Source organism: Oncorhynchus kisutch, linkage group LG2 (assembly GCF_002021735.2).
Source record: "Oncorhynchus kisutch isolate 150728-3 linkage group LG2, Okis_V2, whole genome shotgun sequence".
Taxonomy (NCBI): domain Eukaryota; kingdom Metazoa; phylum Chordata; class Actinopteri; order Salmoniformes; family Salmonidae; genus Oncorhynchus; species Oncorhynchus kisutch.
In genome coordinates, this window is record NC_034175.2 from 60,347,516 (window position 1) to 60,362,692 (window position 15,177).

Sequence of the window (15,177 nt, forward strand, 5' to 3'; positions counted from 1 at the left end):
TACTACATTACCCAAATTGCAACGCGACCCATTTTTTTTTCTCTCTCGTGGGCTTTCTTTCAGTGTGGCGGAACACTTCGAAATCGCGAAACTCCCATTCGTTGTCTTCACAACAAAAATACCCTGAATACGTGTACTTGTCGCATGTAAACAAGGTACGTTACATGTTCGCTTTGTATCCATCATCATATAATTGAAGCACAAATGTTGTCTTACTTGCCTGGCATGGTAAGACTTTGTTGCAAGCTTGCAAGCTAGTTTGCTAGTCAAACCAAAGCGTTGTCAATGGAGTGGCAGGCACTAACGTTAACATTAAACTGCTAACTAAGCTGTTGTTCCCAACATTATAAAACACATCTGTCATTTAGCACGCAATATATCATATAAGGTAGTTACAGGTACTTTAAGGTTCAGGGATTTACAATTTATTGCAACTAGTGTAAAAGGCACAGTGGGCAAACTGTAGGTAGCAAGCTGTTGCTAACAGTCCTTTTAAACGGTCCTTTTTGCCGTAGCTAAAGCCTAACTACACTGTGACATTCATAACTAGCTATATTAGGTACCTAGCCACTTGATCGTGCATTCTGAATGAGGCACGCCTTCTTATTATTGACCTGTCTCTAAACTATGATTTACTCGGTTTAGCCCTGTCTGGAGAGTACTTTCATGTCATCTCCAGCTGGGTTATAGGCTCAGCAGTGCCAAACAAACTTCCTCTCCCGATGGATGCCAAGCAGCTCTTGTGCCGGGGTTATCCTGAACCACTCCCTAGACCTGGCTGAGTCTCTTCGACATAGCTCTGTCTGGGGGTCCCGGGACGTGGACGATTCCTTCGCCTCTCAATTCCTTTGCCTCTGTACATTCCCTCTGTACATTCCCTCGTCCATGATGCTGAGTCTGGGACAGAATTGAATAAACAGAACCAGCGACCTGGAAGGTATGGAGAAGTTGGTAAAGCAGTCTCAGGACCTACCCCTGATACTCAAACTTGAACAGGTAAGAAAAAAACATTGTTGAATGGCTTCATAAAATATTTGAGAACTGTTTGGAATGGCTTGTCACTTCCAGGTAGGTAGGCCTGTCTAGTGTTGTACAACAGGAACATAAGCACTGCAGCCCATAGTGCTGTTATCTAGGCCTATTCTTTGTTGTAATTGAGGCACTGATTGTTGATGTGTGCTGTATTTGGAAGCAGTGCTTATTGGTAGTGTAATGTGCCGTGTTTCAGCTGAGGCAGTGGCAGCAACACATGCAGGAGCAACTGAAAGCCCACCAGCTGGAAGAGCTGGTCCATCTCCAGGAGGAGCAACAGAGGCTACTTGGCATGGTGCATGTGGCTCAACAGGATGGAGCAGGTACTGAAAACACGCTCACACTGTGTTATTGCCATGTCATTGTTGTTATTCCGGTGGTATTACTCAGCAATCTGGATGGAGTAGGAAGCACCAGTTATTGAGTTTGACACTCCTGATTTAGACAAGACTGATTTCCCACAGATTACATAGAGACCTCCAGGTTGACGGTAGCAGACTGGAGAGAGGGAACTCTATTGGGGGATGCCCCCCTTTCTCAAAGTTCCCCAACAGCCCAGAGCTTCCCTATAGGCCCCCCACAAGGGCCTGCAAACTTCCCAGCTTTGGAGACAGGGGCCTACCTTCCAACAGCCTCCAAGGGGCCAGGAGCAGGAGGGAGAGGATCAGGACCAAACACTGGGTTGGTAGTGCTTACTGGGGGGGAAATGTACTTACCATGACTGTGATATGTGGTTGTCTCACCTAGATACCTTAAGAGGGAGGCACTAACTGTAAGTAGCTCTGGATAAGAGCGTCTGCTAAATGACTAATGTGCCAAGGTGCTTAAAAGCATTTAAAAGTGCTTTTTACATGAGCATTGACTCAAACTCTGTCACTCAAACAGGGACAGAAGCATGGAGCAGTCCACACAAACATCAGCTGAGTGGGAATGCTGATCATATGGGTGATAATGAGGAGATGGAAGAAGTCATGTTATCCCCCCATTCTGCTCCCTCTATGATTGAAGAATGCAAAGATTAGAGGAGATGACAGTGAACTAGACTCACAGGACAGGTAAATGTTTAATTTAATATTTGAGATAAATGTCTTAACATTTTTTATTTCACTATTCTCTGTCAGCTGACAGTACAGACTACAAAGAAGCGATTTAGCTGTGTGTTTATGCTCTACTCATTAAATACCCATTAAACAAGGAATAGAGGGGCAGAAGCAGACATTTGAGGAGCTCCTGGAGGAAGAGCTGAGACTGGAGGAGCAGAGACTGAAGACCACCTAGCAGCAGCAGGTCAGAAACTAAACTACACTAAATATGGGCTGTAGAGCTCACACAAGTGACAAGTTTGAGGTTGATTTAGGTATGGTGGTCTTTGGAGCTATAGTACCATTCCCTTTTTGGGGGGGCATGCAACATTGCAAATGCTAAGCTCTTCTCTCCATCCCAAAAGAGCCCAGAGGCAGTTGAGGGTGCCATTCCCAAAAGGGTCTTCCTGAGGCGAGGGGAGGGCCTCTCCAGATTCACCAATAGAAGCAAAGCCAACAGACAGAGACCCCAAAAAGACCCCAAACCCCAGGGGACCTCAGAACCTAAGCCCACCCAGAGGGTCAATCAGTGGTCTCCCATACAGCGCAAGACTGCTGTTCTCAACAAGGCAAATAGACCCAGAGATCCCTGCTCACCCCCCCTGGACAGTGGCAGTCCAGACAGCAAGGCAGCGCAGCCCGAGGCAGTGAGACCCGGAGTCCTGGGCAGTCACCACAGACAGAACATGGCGACACCTGACCTTCTAAGACCTAGGAATGTGATTAGTAACAGGGTGGGTGGGACTTCTACTCACAGGCTGAGAACTCCTGCAGCTGCAATTAAACAGTTTGGGCTTGAGGAGAGGACTGGGGCCCTGCAGAGAAATGGAAGTGGTCCATTGAGACTAGATGGAGCAGCAGAGGGAAAACCAGGCGATGTTTCAGAGTATTCCTTTGAGCTGTCGTTTCAGGAGAAGCTGCAGCGCTGGGACTGTGACCGTCACAAGAGTGTGTGGAGCCAGGAGAGTTTGAGCTGCTGGAGCAGGCAGCCAAGGAGCTCTCTGCTTTTATACCTGTCTTTTTTTATCATGTATGGCATTAACATTTTTTCATATGTTTCACAAATTAATGCTACACAATTGCTTAGTAAATGTAAACCTACAGGTGCTGCAGCTGGACCAGCAACACCCCCTCCATGGCAGCTGGGGGCACCACCCTCTACGCCTGTCCTCCACGCCAATCAAATCCCCCAAACCCTTGCCAACTAAAGGTATTCACAGCGGAGGCACCAGTAAAAGTGGCCTAGGAACAGGGACCAGCTCCTCTGAATCATCAGGAGTATCTGCTGTGAGGGCAAAGGAGGTTGTGATGAGGGAAAAAGGAAAAGCCATTGAGGAGGAAGATGAAATGAGGGACCGCAAACAACATGAGGAAATCTGTATTTCGTTCCATAGCAGCTCTGAATTCGGGGATCAGGAGGAAGTAGGCCGACCGCCGTACCAAACTATATTTCCCAGCAACCCCTGGGAAAACACGCTCCCCACATCCAGCCCTTCATACGACAAGAGGTCATATCAGGACAGAGAGGGGGGCTCAGGCCAGGCAGAGGGGGGCAGGGAGAGTGACCTTGATGACTCAACCCTATTGGAAGACAGAGAAGAGGGGGACCGCAAGGGTCGTTTTGTGTTTGACGATGACACCTGGAATGACCTGGAGGTGGCAGGCAGAATCGTTGAGGACCCCATCAGAACAAAAGGCGCTGCTACAGGAAACAGCCACACTCTCACAATAACAGGGAACGATGTCTCACCCCCAGAGAGGAAGCTGAAGAGAAAGGTGGCTGGGGCCGAGCTGGAGAGGGTGTCAATTATCACAGCAGCCAACCAGGAGCCAGATCCTCCTCCCACCTCCCAGCTTATGGCCAGGCTGTTCCCCTCGCTGAAGCCCAAGACCCAGGCCCCTCCTCCACCAGAGCCTAGGAAGTCTGAGAACGGACCAGGTGAGAGAGTTGCAAACATACTCTTAACCCAGGGGAGCATCTCAACAGCAACTGTTTTCCCTTCCAAAGTTGGTAGCACCAGCATTAAACTGTGTGTGTGGGTGGTCAGGCCAGCAGCAGCAGTCCAGGCAGCTGAGGGAGAGAGAACGATTCAGGACAGAGAACACTGCCCTGGCCAGACTCCGACTGGAGAACGAGAATAACCAGGAATATCTCAGGTAACAACCATTGGGTCTGACCTGGAATGGGACGGTTTTCCTCTCATTCAAAGGCATTGTTACAAAAATTATATTTAATAACCCCCATATTAAAATTATTAATATTGGGTATTCTATTCCAGGAAGGAGAGGGCAGAGTTTGAGCAGCAGAAGGCTGAGGAGCTGGCCAGGTTTGAAGAGTTCAAGAGGGAGGAGACTAAGAAGCTGCAGAAGGAACGCAAGGTGTTTGAGAAGCACACCTCCGCCGCCAGGGCCATACCAGATAAGAGGGAGCGCGACGAGATCCAGGTGAGACGTTTTAGTAATTTATTAGACACTCTTATCCAGAGCGATTAGGTTTAATTGCTTTGCTCAAGGGCACATCAACCAATTTTTTTCAGTGTCGGCCCAGGGATTCAAACCAGTTTACAGGCCCAATGCTCTTAACCATTAGGCTAACTGCCGCAGACACACACACACACACACAGGCAGGTCTTGTATCCATCAACGACCTTGCCCCCGTCCCCCCCAGGCCCTGAAGCAGCAGCTGAGTTCCCTACACAAGGAGCTGAAGTGGAGAGAGAGCCGCTGGTCCAACACACACAGGCGTCTCCGACAGCAGATCGACTCCCTGAGCTCAGACAACAGTGCCCTGAGAGACGAGGTCCGCACCCTGGAGAAACTAAGCCTCGGCACCTGGAGGAAGACTGGGACAGACAGCGACAGAGAGGAAGACCGGCGGGAGAATGAGAGGGACCCAGGCCAATTGACAGCAACATTGCTCTTGGAGCCCCAGGGGCCTCAAATCAGCAGTGAGTTTAGATTTACTATTACCACCATTTTGTGATTTGCCTGTTTTATTCTGTGTTCTGAATTCACCACGAAGGTTGTTAAATTCTCTGTTGGACTAATGCAATGTGTGTTCAGAGTCCTGACACAGTGAGGAGTTGCCCACCACAGAGCAGTAGCTCCTCTAGAGGCAGTGCTGCTATTGAAGGTACAAGGAATGCAGCTACATATGGACTAATCATGATACTTACCACAGACTAGGAGTTGAATAAATATAATTTCTTGATTTATTCATATGTGGAGGTATTGTTCTACATTGTGTGGTCTGTTAGACAGTATCAGGGGCATCCTAAAGAGGTCAGCCCCTACAGCAGCCGCAGCACCCGATCCCACTCAGTTACAGCTCAGACGAACAACCATCTTTGACCAGAAGTCACCACCCACCAGAGCCACGACCACTCACACAACCTCTCCCCTGTGAGTTAGGAACGCGCATAGATTTCATCTGACATAAATCACTAGCCCTATTTAATGAAAGTACCTCCATGGCATAGCTCCACACTGCTATACACCCAGAGAAATTACATAACTATATGTCATTTTAATAGGATCTCTGTGTATACACCACCATTGTTGTTGAGTGTTGCTATGGTGTTTGAATGTACCCACAGAGGTCTGCAGACTGAGTCCAGAGGTCAACGAGCAGCAATGTCATCATTCACCCGGATGGAAAGGTGAGGGGGGGGATGAGAAATATTGGGAGGGAATTCTGTGAAAATAATTTTGAATTTAGTTTCACTCAAAGCAGGTAGTCTCAGAGCCATACATTATATTAAGAGTTCGGCCAGGTTTTAGAATGGAGGCGGAAGTGTCAATTATCACTAGCAACGGCTATGGAGGAGAAAGTGGAGTCTCGGAACGTTCAGACAGAAATTGCAGTGGCCCGGCTTCCTAAATACTGCACACTGAGTCACCTTCCTAATATTGAGTTGCACGCCCTTTTGCACTCAGAACAGAATCAATTTGTCGGGGCATGGACTCAAGGTGTTGAATGCGTGCCACAGTTGTCAAGTTGGCTGGATGTCCTTTGGTTGGTGGACCATTATTCATAAATGGGAAACTGTTGTGTGAAAAACACAGCAGCATTGCAGTTCTTGACACAACTGTACCATACCCCGTTCAAATCTTGTCTTGCACACTCACTCTGAATGGCACACAAACACAATCCGTCTCTAGGCTTAAAAATCCTTCTTTAACCCGTCTCCTCCCCTTTACCTACACTGATTGAAGTGGATTAAACTGATTATTTTTTATTTAACTAGGCAGTCATTTAAGAACATTCTTATTTACAATGACGGCCTAGGAACAGTGGGTTAACTGCCTTGTTCAGGGGCAGAACAGATTTTTACCTTGGGAATTCGATCCAGCAACCTTTCGGTTACTGGCCCAACTCTGTAACCACTAGGCTACCTGCCGCCATAGCTTAAACCTGGTCAGTCTGTCATGGAAGGAGCAGGTGTGCCTAATGTTTTGTGCACATGACTCTGGATTGTATTCATGGATGTATTTAGTGCTTTACATTGTATGTATGTGTTCCTGTTGAAGATGGAGAGGGTGCTGGCCTGTGGAGGGAGACTCATCTCTCCCAATGGGACCAGGAAGGAGGTGTTAGCGGACAGCCAATGTCACCTTCTTCAACAGGGACATCAAGCATGTTATGGCTGACCAGAGTGGTGGGTTACTGACAGTGACCCTTCCCTGGCCTTAGTGCATTAGCTCAACACCTTTAAGTGGGATATTAAACATACATAAATCCCAGATCAGTGTGTGTGGTCCTCTTACAGATCTACTATGCTGATGCCCAGACCACTCACACCACCTATCCTGACGGCATCGAGGTTCTGCAGTTCCCCAACAACCAGACTGGTGAGATTTGATGGAAACATTTCATTATTATACTTAATTACCACTTTGTTCTGACCCGAAACATTTCCTTTTGTAGAGAAGCATTTCCCTGATGGTTGTAAGGAGATCACGTACCCTGACCAGTTAAGAACCTGTATGCAGATGGGACGGAGGAGTGTACACTCACTGATGGGACCATCATTCAAGTTAACCTGTAAGTCCACACCTATCTAGCCACGTTCTCTACACAGGTAAAAGCTCTTGATGAAGGACTTCCCAATCTGTCTCTTTCGTGAAGTCAGTGGTTACAAGGGGTTTTGTTCAAGTAAGTCTCATATTTTTCACCACTGTCCTCATGTTCACGTTCTCCTCTCCTCCAGGGATGGCAGTAAGGAGATCCGGGTCCACACAGCAGACTACAAAAGGAGGGAGTACCCAGATGGCACTTTGAAGACAGTTTATACAGATGGCAGACAGGAGACCTGCTACACCACCGGACCAACAGGCCCTAGGACTGAATCATGTGTTTCGAGAAGTTTTTAGTTTAGTGTGGTGCGAGTGTCTGTTTTATGTCTTTATTTTAGCTGATTGTAATTTCTTTTGTAAAATAAATGTTTATCAAATTCCTGTGCATACATTTAGGGAGTGTATTAAAAAGTCAGACACATTGAAGCAGTTTTAAATGAAAACTTTAATACTTCTGTACCCTTCATACAGACAGTATTTCAGATAGAAAATAAAGTGCTCAGCTACATTCTGCTCAAAACAAAATGTTTGAGATTTGTATGTACTGTATATTGAAGGCAGCATTCTTACAATGCAGAAGGAACAGGGAACTGAAGAACCCGTCCAATGTCACAGCAGATCTCTGGGGGGGGTCAAAGGAGAGAAAAGGTTACTTGATAACGTATTCAGACTACAGAGACTTCACGTTGCTCTTGAACAAACAGATTACACTTTCTTTGAGCACCGGAATGTTGTTACTGACCATACGATGCCGAGTAGCCTGGGGTCCTGTTATGTGCTTTGCAAAAAAACCTGTCACTGATATTCACTCACTTCTACAACACGTAATTAATTAAATTCACACTGTTCATTGTCTCATGGAAAACTGCATAGAATGGATGGCGGACGATGTATACATGCATAATGTCCTGCATGTCATTGTGACAGCAGGGGGGAAACACACAGCTACCAACTTTAAAAGAACAGAATTTAAGGAGCACCAGGAAGATCATTTCTGATATAGTTTAGGCCTATATGAATCCTACCTTGAAGGGGGTAGTGTATCCCGATATGCTTCGTGTTGTATGTGTGTGCTTACTGTGACTATCGCTCGGACATTGGCTACTTCCCACGCCGTTGCTGGACAGTAGTGATGGGGGAGCGAAGAGTACTGTGTTGCAGTGTTGCCATTCATGCCCTCCCCATTGAGTATGTATGTATGGTAATCAATACTAGTTATTTCTTGTGTAGGTAACTATCCTACTTGAAATAAAATTATGGTAGGAATGAAATGGCCACGTTAGTTACCCGGCTTATCAACTTGTCGTGCAGCCCAATCAGCCACGCAAAATTAGCTGATTTGCTTTCTATACACCCACTCCTTTCAACATCATCTCGCCCATACTCCGGTCACCATATTGGGCTGTAGCGAAGCACATCTCATGAGTAGCAGACCCTTTACTTTCTTCCTGTGCCAATCAAAATCGCCTAGACCTAGTATCTAAGTTAGCCGGTTGTTAGCTAGCTAGGTAACATGTTAACGTTTATCAAACCAATAATTAGCAACCCGGGATTAGTTAAAAATAGCCGGTGACATGGTTTGTGAAATTATATAAAATGCGTGCAAAATCATGCAGGAAGAAAAAAAGGTAGCTTTGCTAATATGGGTCATATTTCTGGAACCATTTAGGCTAGACAGTGTTCTCTGCTATAAATCTGCAAGCATGCCTGTCGCGAAGCGGCACTCCATTTTTCCTCTGTCGCTCAGAGGCTGTGTGACAGCGAACTTGAAATTGCAAAGCCTACTTAGACTGGCCTGTGACCTTGGTTATACCAGGCAATGAAATTATACAATGTATCAACTTTGCTCATTTCTCCAATGTATCAAATGTACAGATGTAGCAACGGATGGCTCATCAGGGTCTGCATCCTCTCGCCTTCACAGCCAAATTATATTTTAAAAACTGAAGGAAGAATAGATATGCAGGAAGAGCGGACAGAGAGAAGCAGGTAAGTGAAGGCTGGTAGGGGATGCGGCTGGCTGATTATAGCTGCCACACGTGAGATGCGCCTGAAAGTGAACATTACTAGACTGGCGCAAGAGAGTAGTTGTTGCTTAATGAAAACAATTTATGAACAAATCTGACTTTATAAACAGCGGCAGCTGATTTCCTTTAGATCGGTAGGGCTGAAAAATGTGGTACTATCATATTGTACAACGTGATTCAAAAATGTTGGTATCATGATGTTTTGGTACCGGTATACGGTGCAACACTACTCCTGGATGAGAGCCAAACCCACCTTTGTCTCTTGCTGTAGTGTCTTAGTCAAAGTCAGCCAGTCCTTTCTCCACCAGAGGCAGGTAGACCAGAGCTCCATCCTCGTCATACAGGAACACAGACAGCTCCGGTTCAGTGGCCTGAGACAACCAGGAAACAGCATTATCATAAAAACTACACTATAGCTTCATTATCCCCATTATCGTAAAAACTACACTATAGCTTCATTATCACCATTATCATGATTGGCAGAGATGACCAACAGCACCAAGGTTACCATCTCACAATGACCTAATTGGATGAATGGTATTTGAACAGTATACTGTTTAGAACCACAATACACACATGCAACAATTCTGCTGTTATCGCCCTTGTTGAGCAGAGACCACAGTAACGCTGAATGTCAAAAATCCACTATCATAACCATGACCACACTTAATGTGTCGTCATCGTCTGTCCAGCTTTTTATGACTGCCACTGATATGACGGGGATAACTAAGGCAGATGTTGCTCACGGTAACGGATGCGGTGCAGCAGCTGTGCAGCAGGTCAATCATCTCCAGGGCAGCCTTCAGGCTCCACTCTGGCCGGTAGGACAGGCGCTCCTTCTCCAGGTTGTGGCGGGGTGGTCTGAAGCCCGCCACCCGCACCTTGATGGCCTTACAGGGAAACCGTAGGAGATGGGCCGGGATCTGACGCAGCCTGACGGGGAGAAAAAAAGACTCCGGTAACCAGATAGGAAAAGGCAAAGCGAGAGGTTTTTACTCTGCCCAAAATATGTCCACAAAAATGAGACAGACATTTTTGTTTGGAGGTCAATGAGTGTGTCTAAATTGGTCAACACATTTTTTAAATTTGCAATGTGGGGCTTATTTGATCTAATAGAAGTTTTGTAATGGTTAGGTTGTAAACAAATATAACAAACTGATATAAATGGACGCACTTGGCATTCCGGGCAACTTTGAAAAAAATATACTTTTTGCCTGTTGTCATAGAGATAGAGGACTCTATAACCCATTTTAGCGTGGACATTGCCGTTGAGGAGTTCCACCATTTTAAAGTAGTCAACAGGGTGTGGATTCCTATGAATTGGGAGCAATCAGCCAATGAAGAATAACAAAATTGACTACCTAAAATGGAGACAGCCTCAATGGCACTGCCCATGCTGTCAGACACTATAATGGCACAGATATAAAGATGAGTAGTCTATCTCAAAAGGTTCCCAACCAGGGGTACAAGGACTCATAAGACCATAGGCTTACTGGTAAACATGGGTACTCAGGGCAGACCAAAATTCAGTTGGTGGTACAGTAACCGAAAAAGGTTGGGAACCACTGCTCTTGCTCTAAGGCCTGTTGTTCGCATGCCCTCTCATTGGCTAGAATGGTCCCACCTGATCTCGCCTCCTTTCGCCTGCCTTCCATCTTTGAGGATGTGTATTTCCATTGTTAGAGCGGTCACTTGACTATCTTGTCAATATAATAGACAATCAATCTGCATGAAAATGCGACAAATTCCAGTAGGATTCGGCCCACAGTGAGATGTCTTACTTGTGTGTGGGAAGGGTGTCGTCAGAGCCAAAGTCCACGTGTCTGACCAAGATCTTAACAGGGTTGAGGCCAGCGAAGCCCAGCAGCTTGGCCCGGTAGTACTTCCCATCACTGTATTCTGCCAGACACGGGGCCTCTGGAGAGATGGATACACAGGATCAACAAGTCAGAACTTTAAGTCCCTGTTTCAAGACCCTACGGAAATGTTTTAATAAAAGCATTAAGTGTGAAGTTTAGTACATGGAAAGAGCTTGTGATCGTGTTGTGGTTTACCAATGGCGAAGTCCGAGAGCATGGCCAGACGGTCAATCCTGTCATGGACTCTCTTCAGTGCTTCCTCCAGACTCTCCCCACCAGACTCCACACAACTACTGCCATCTAAGGGATACAGGAACACCTGCAACACACACGCAGTAGAAACAGTAGAAAGTGTTGCAAAAGGCATAACAAATCATTTCAGAATTGACATTACAGTTGGGTATGGAAGTGGTAGTACCTCGTTGGGGGTCCGGAGGTGTTTGATCCTGACCCGGAAGCGTTCGCCTTTCTCAGGCAGGTTTGGGTATGAGAACACCCTCGGTACTGGCTCTGGGTCCTCCAAACCCTGTACATAAGACAGGAAAACACAGCAGAGCAGTGGGGATGACTGACATTATCACACTCGATAAATAAATAAACAAATGTAATTGGCAAGTTATATCGCAGTGTGCATACTAGCAATTTCAAACAACATCTTATATACAGATGGCACTGAATAACCAACATACCTCTGTGTCAATGTCCCAGTCATCTAGATCTAGGTGAGATGACACCACCAGCTCCTGAGGAAAATCACAGATTTAGACAATTGTGTTGAATCAAAAAAAAAAGAAGGGGGGGGGGGATTGAAACAAGGGTAATACCCACTCCCACCTCCCTACCTCCTGCGTGGATGCAATAGCCTGGTCTACAGAGGCGTGTTGGTGGTGAACCATGATTCTGCTTAGAGTCATGCCATCCAGAGAAATCTGTACTGTCAGACAGCCCAGAGGATCCTCAGGCAGTTCCTAACACACACAGTCATGTTTTTTGTTACATTTCATCATACATCAGGCCAGTGAGTCCATGCACAACTGATACAGGGCCTTGCCTGCAGCTTATAGTGAGACACCCACACTTACTCAAACTGAGAGGATCACCTAATATCCCCCAAGCACTAACATACCATCTTTGTGTGTGTAGTGTCCACCTCACCATAACCTGCATGTCCACACAGCGGTTTAGCAGCAGCTCTTTCAGCAGAGCCACAGCATCCCACTGCCACGTCCTGCCCACCTGAACAGAGAGAGGGGAGGGGGGGAGCAACTGTAGATAAAGGAGAGGAAGCTACTGCGATGGAACACAACCACCATGATTCTGAATCTAGTCCACTCACAGGGATGACTCCGTGCAGCTGGCAGGGCATACAGAGCTGGGGAATATCCTCACACAACACTGTGGGGTAGACGTGACACACTGGGATGTTCTCCACTAGACCCTGGTCCACGTAGCGCACCTGGAACACACACAGGTTGGGGTCTTGTAAGTTTTGTATAGACATCATTTGTATAAATTGTTCAAAATCCCAGTATTTATTTGTTCACAAAAAACGTGTCTGTACCTTAACGTGACCTCCAATGACCTCCAGCACCTCTCCTCTGTACCAGAGCATGTCAGAGCCCATGACAGCACAACCCAGGACACTCTTCCAGGTGTAGGGCTTCAGCCTGGGAAGGGTCTTTATGTGCTGCTGTAGACGCTCCCGCAGCTGCTCAAACTGACGCCCTGACAAACACACAGTAGTTACGCATGTACACTGAGTGTACAAAACATTATGAACACCTTCCTGATATTGAGTGTGTCACCTAGGGCTGTTATGATGACCACTGAATTATTTTTCTTAGATGCATGCCAGCAAAGCACAACACAATACAAGTGGCTCCCATTTTGGCTGTAGTGTTTGTTGCGTGTTCCGGTGAGGGCGTGCACTTAGTTATTTATCTCCGGTAATGTTCTCCGGGATTCTCAGTCTTAAATTTGATCGTTTATTTACATATTAGGGTACCTGAGGATCGATTAGGAACGTTGTTTGATATGTTTGGAAGAGTTTATTGTTAACTTACGGGATTCATTTGTATGCATTTTAAACGAGGGAAACCGGTGGATTACTGAGTCAAGCGCGCCAATGAAACTTACGTTTTTGGGATATAAAGAAGGACTTTATCGAACAAAAGGAACATTTGTTATGTAGCTAGGACCCTTGTGATTGCAACCAGATGAAGATCTAAGGTAAGTGATTTATTTTAAATCGCTATTTCTGACTCTCGTGACGCCTCTGCTTGGTTGGAAAATGTATAATGCTTTAGTGTGCGGGGCGCTGTCCTCAGACAATCGCATGGTCATGGGGGGGGGTGAGAGAGAGCGCAGGGGTAAACAGGAGTAGAAAGGAGAGTACCTGCGTGGTGCGTCATGGCGTAGATGAGGCCATCCTCTCCGATGGCAGAGATGGTCATCAGAGTGCGTCCACAGTGGGGCAGCTCAGGGGGGCAGTAGGCCTGTGTCTTCACCTTCTCTGGGGAGGGGTTAGTACGGGGGGCCGGTTTGGGCGGCGTAGGGGCAGTGGAGACAGGTCGGGGAGAGACTGACCAGTCAGAGGAGGGGGTGGGGGGCTGGTTTTCTGTGTTAGGTGTCCTGTTTTGAAGGCCCTTGAACTTGGAGTCAGAGTCTGATAACTCCTCTAGTTTAGGCATGGGGGACGCTCTGTAGCACAGAACACAGGGACAAAGAGGGCAGATACGTAGAGCCAGCAGAAAGACATGGATCCTAGGAAACACATTATACTCAACTGTGAAACATATATCCACACACAGTTCTGTTACTCACTGTGGCTTCCTCTCTTTCAGAGCGAGGCCCTCACTAACCAGGAAGTCTGCGATGCTGACGTCTTGCCCGGCCCGGTTGGAGCAGTACAGAGAGACCGGCACCGGACGCTGCTCTGTGTTCTCCTGCAGAGAAGAGGAAAAAGCTGGTATAAAGAGAGATTCAAGTAAAACCATGGATGGTCTCCACTGAGCTGGTGAAGAACAAAGTGTCACAGTATTCAGATGTTCTACTATTATATATCACAAATCCTAGCTATAACATACTGCCTATTTTAAACACATTTGGATCATTCTCAGGTTACAAATTGAACATTCAGAAAAGTGAATGTTTTCCGATCAACCCTGCTGCCAAGCAAATTCACCCTGGAGCCCTGCCTTTCCGTCTGTCGCCCTCTGGTTTTTACTATTTAGGTTTGAATATAACACCTTTGGCTACCCTCCATAAAACTAACTTCGCAAGTCTAGTCAGTCGAGTTAAAACAGACTTACAACGCTGGGATAGTCTGCCTCTGTCCTTAGCTGGCAGATCCAATCTGTTAAAATTAACATTTTACCTCGGTTTCTATACCCTTTTCCAATGTCTTCTGATCTTTCTGTCAAAATCATTTTTTACCAAGTTGGATAGGCTCAGTCATTTTATCTGGGCTGGCAAATCACCTAAGATACGTAGAACAATACTTCAAAAAGGAGACAAGATGGAGGATTGGCACATCCAAATTTACTGCTTTACTATTGGAAAGCCAATATTCAAAAGATTGTGGTCTGGTGTAATGCTCCAAGTAACAACTGGTGCTCATTAGAAGCACACACCTGCCAATCATCCTCCCTTTCTGCTCTTACTTGTGTCCCACTGTCCTTCAAAGTACACTGGAAACCCCAATGCGCTCTCTACTTTGAGGATCAGGAAACAATTTTGTCAACATTTTAGACTTTTTGCCCCTTCTCCTCTAAGCCCCATTTGTAACAACCACTTATTTTAACCATCCAAACTCAACTAGGCTTTTGTTTTGTGGCAACAGGGAGGTTTGGTATGTTTCAAATATGTATTTTTATATGGGAAGTTAGCCAATTTGAATGATCGTGTAGCTAATCTTTTCCCCTATTTTCAAGTCCGTAACTTTGTTCGCTCTAATTTTCAGATGAATGGTGGGAGGAGGCCCTTCTTAGGGTTAACTCCATATCATGTGCTCGGTTAAGTTTAATTCAGTTCAAGGTCTTGCACAGAATTCACTACACCAAAGAGTAAATTCCTCCCAGACACAAATGACACATGATAGAT

The 15,177-nt window shown here is 46.2% G+C and overlaps 2 protein-coding genes across 7 annotated transcripts in view; one reads left to right on the plus strand and one right to left on the minus strand.

The window, feature by feature from the left end:
* Positions 1-31: 31 nt before the first annotated feature.
* Positions 32-7,623, plus strand: LOC109869429 (centromere protein J). 6 transcript variants are annotated; one of them, XM_031799251.1, is made up of 17 exons: positions 32-155; positions 646-996; positions 1,229-1,355; positions 1,497-1,713; positions 1,918-2,087; positions 2,228-2,319; positions 2,480-4,053; positions 4,163-4,271; positions 4,394-4,559; positions 4,783-5,062; positions 5,178-5,247; positions 5,372-5,516; positions 5,711-5,773; positions 6,645-6,772; positions 6,884-6,965; positions 7,042-7,158; positions 7,325-7,568. In XM_031799251.1, the coding sequence occupies exons 7-11, from the start codon at positions 3,147-3,149 to the stop codon at positions 5,183-5,185; spliced, it is 1,470 nt and encodes a 489-aa protein (XP_031655111.1). In that variant the 5' UTR covers positions 32-155; positions 646-996; positions 1,229-1,355; positions 1,497-1,713; positions 1,918-2,087; positions 2,228-2,319; positions 2,480-3,146; the 3' UTR covers positions 5,186-5,247; positions 5,372-5,516; positions 5,711-5,773; positions 6,645-6,772; positions 6,884-6,965; positions 7,042-7,158; positions 7,325-7,568. The 6 variants fall into 6 exon arrangements, with proteins under 6 accessions (XP_031655111.1, XP_031655116.1, XP_031655106.1 ...); XM_031799256.1 differs by lacking the exon at positions 6,645-6,772 and having other exon boundaries at positions 7,325-7,441; XM_031799246.1 differs by having other exon boundaries at positions 4,783-6,772; positions 7,325-7,623.
* The window catches only part of rnf17 (ring finger protein 17), a 28,475-nt gene continuing 20,914 nt past the window's right edge, over positions 7,617-15,177 (minus strand). Inside the window, exons 25-37 of the mRNA XM_031799221.1 lie at positions 13,900-14,021; positions 13,472-13,776; positions 12,638-12,801; positions 12,413-12,532; positions 12,232-12,312; positions 11,919-12,044; positions 11,766-11,819; positions 11,495-11,602; positions 11,272-11,395; positions 10,999-11,134; positions 9,964-10,150; positions 9,471-9,588; positions 7,617-7,812 (exon numbers count right to left, since the gene is read on the minus strand). Of these exons, the coding sequence (XP_031655081.1) occupies positions 9,493-9,588; positions 9,964-10,150; positions 10,999-11,134; positions 11,272-11,395; positions 11,495-11,602; positions 11,766-11,819; positions 11,919-12,044; positions 12,232-12,312; positions 12,413-12,532; positions 12,638-12,801; positions 13,472-13,776; positions 13,900-14,021 (1,623 nt within the window). The 3' untranslated portion in view covers positions 7,617-7,812; positions 9,471-9,492. The remainder of the gene's footprint in view (positions 7,813-9,470; positions 9,589-9,963; positions 10,151-10,998; positions 11,135-11,271; positions 11,396-11,494; positions 11,603-11,765; positions 11,820-11,918; positions 12,045-12,231; positions 12,313-12,412; positions 12,533-12,637; positions 12,802-13,471; positions 13,777-13,899; positions 14,022-15,177) is intronic.

Excerpts from the sequence above, each read along its gene's own strand:
- LOC109869429 (XM_031799246.1), top strand. The coding sequence starts at position 3,147 with ATGGCATTAACATTTTTTCATATGTTTCACAAATTAATGCTACACAAT. Across the intron at positions 4,054-4,162 it reads GAAGTCTGAGAACGGACCAG|GCCAGCAGCAGCAGTCCAGG; the intron begins GTGAGAGAGTTG and ends GTGGGTGGTCAG. Across the intron at positions 4,272-4,393 it reads AATAACCAGGAATATCTCAG|GAAGGAGAGGGCAGAGTTTG; the intron begins GTAACAACCATT and ends ATTCTATTCCAG.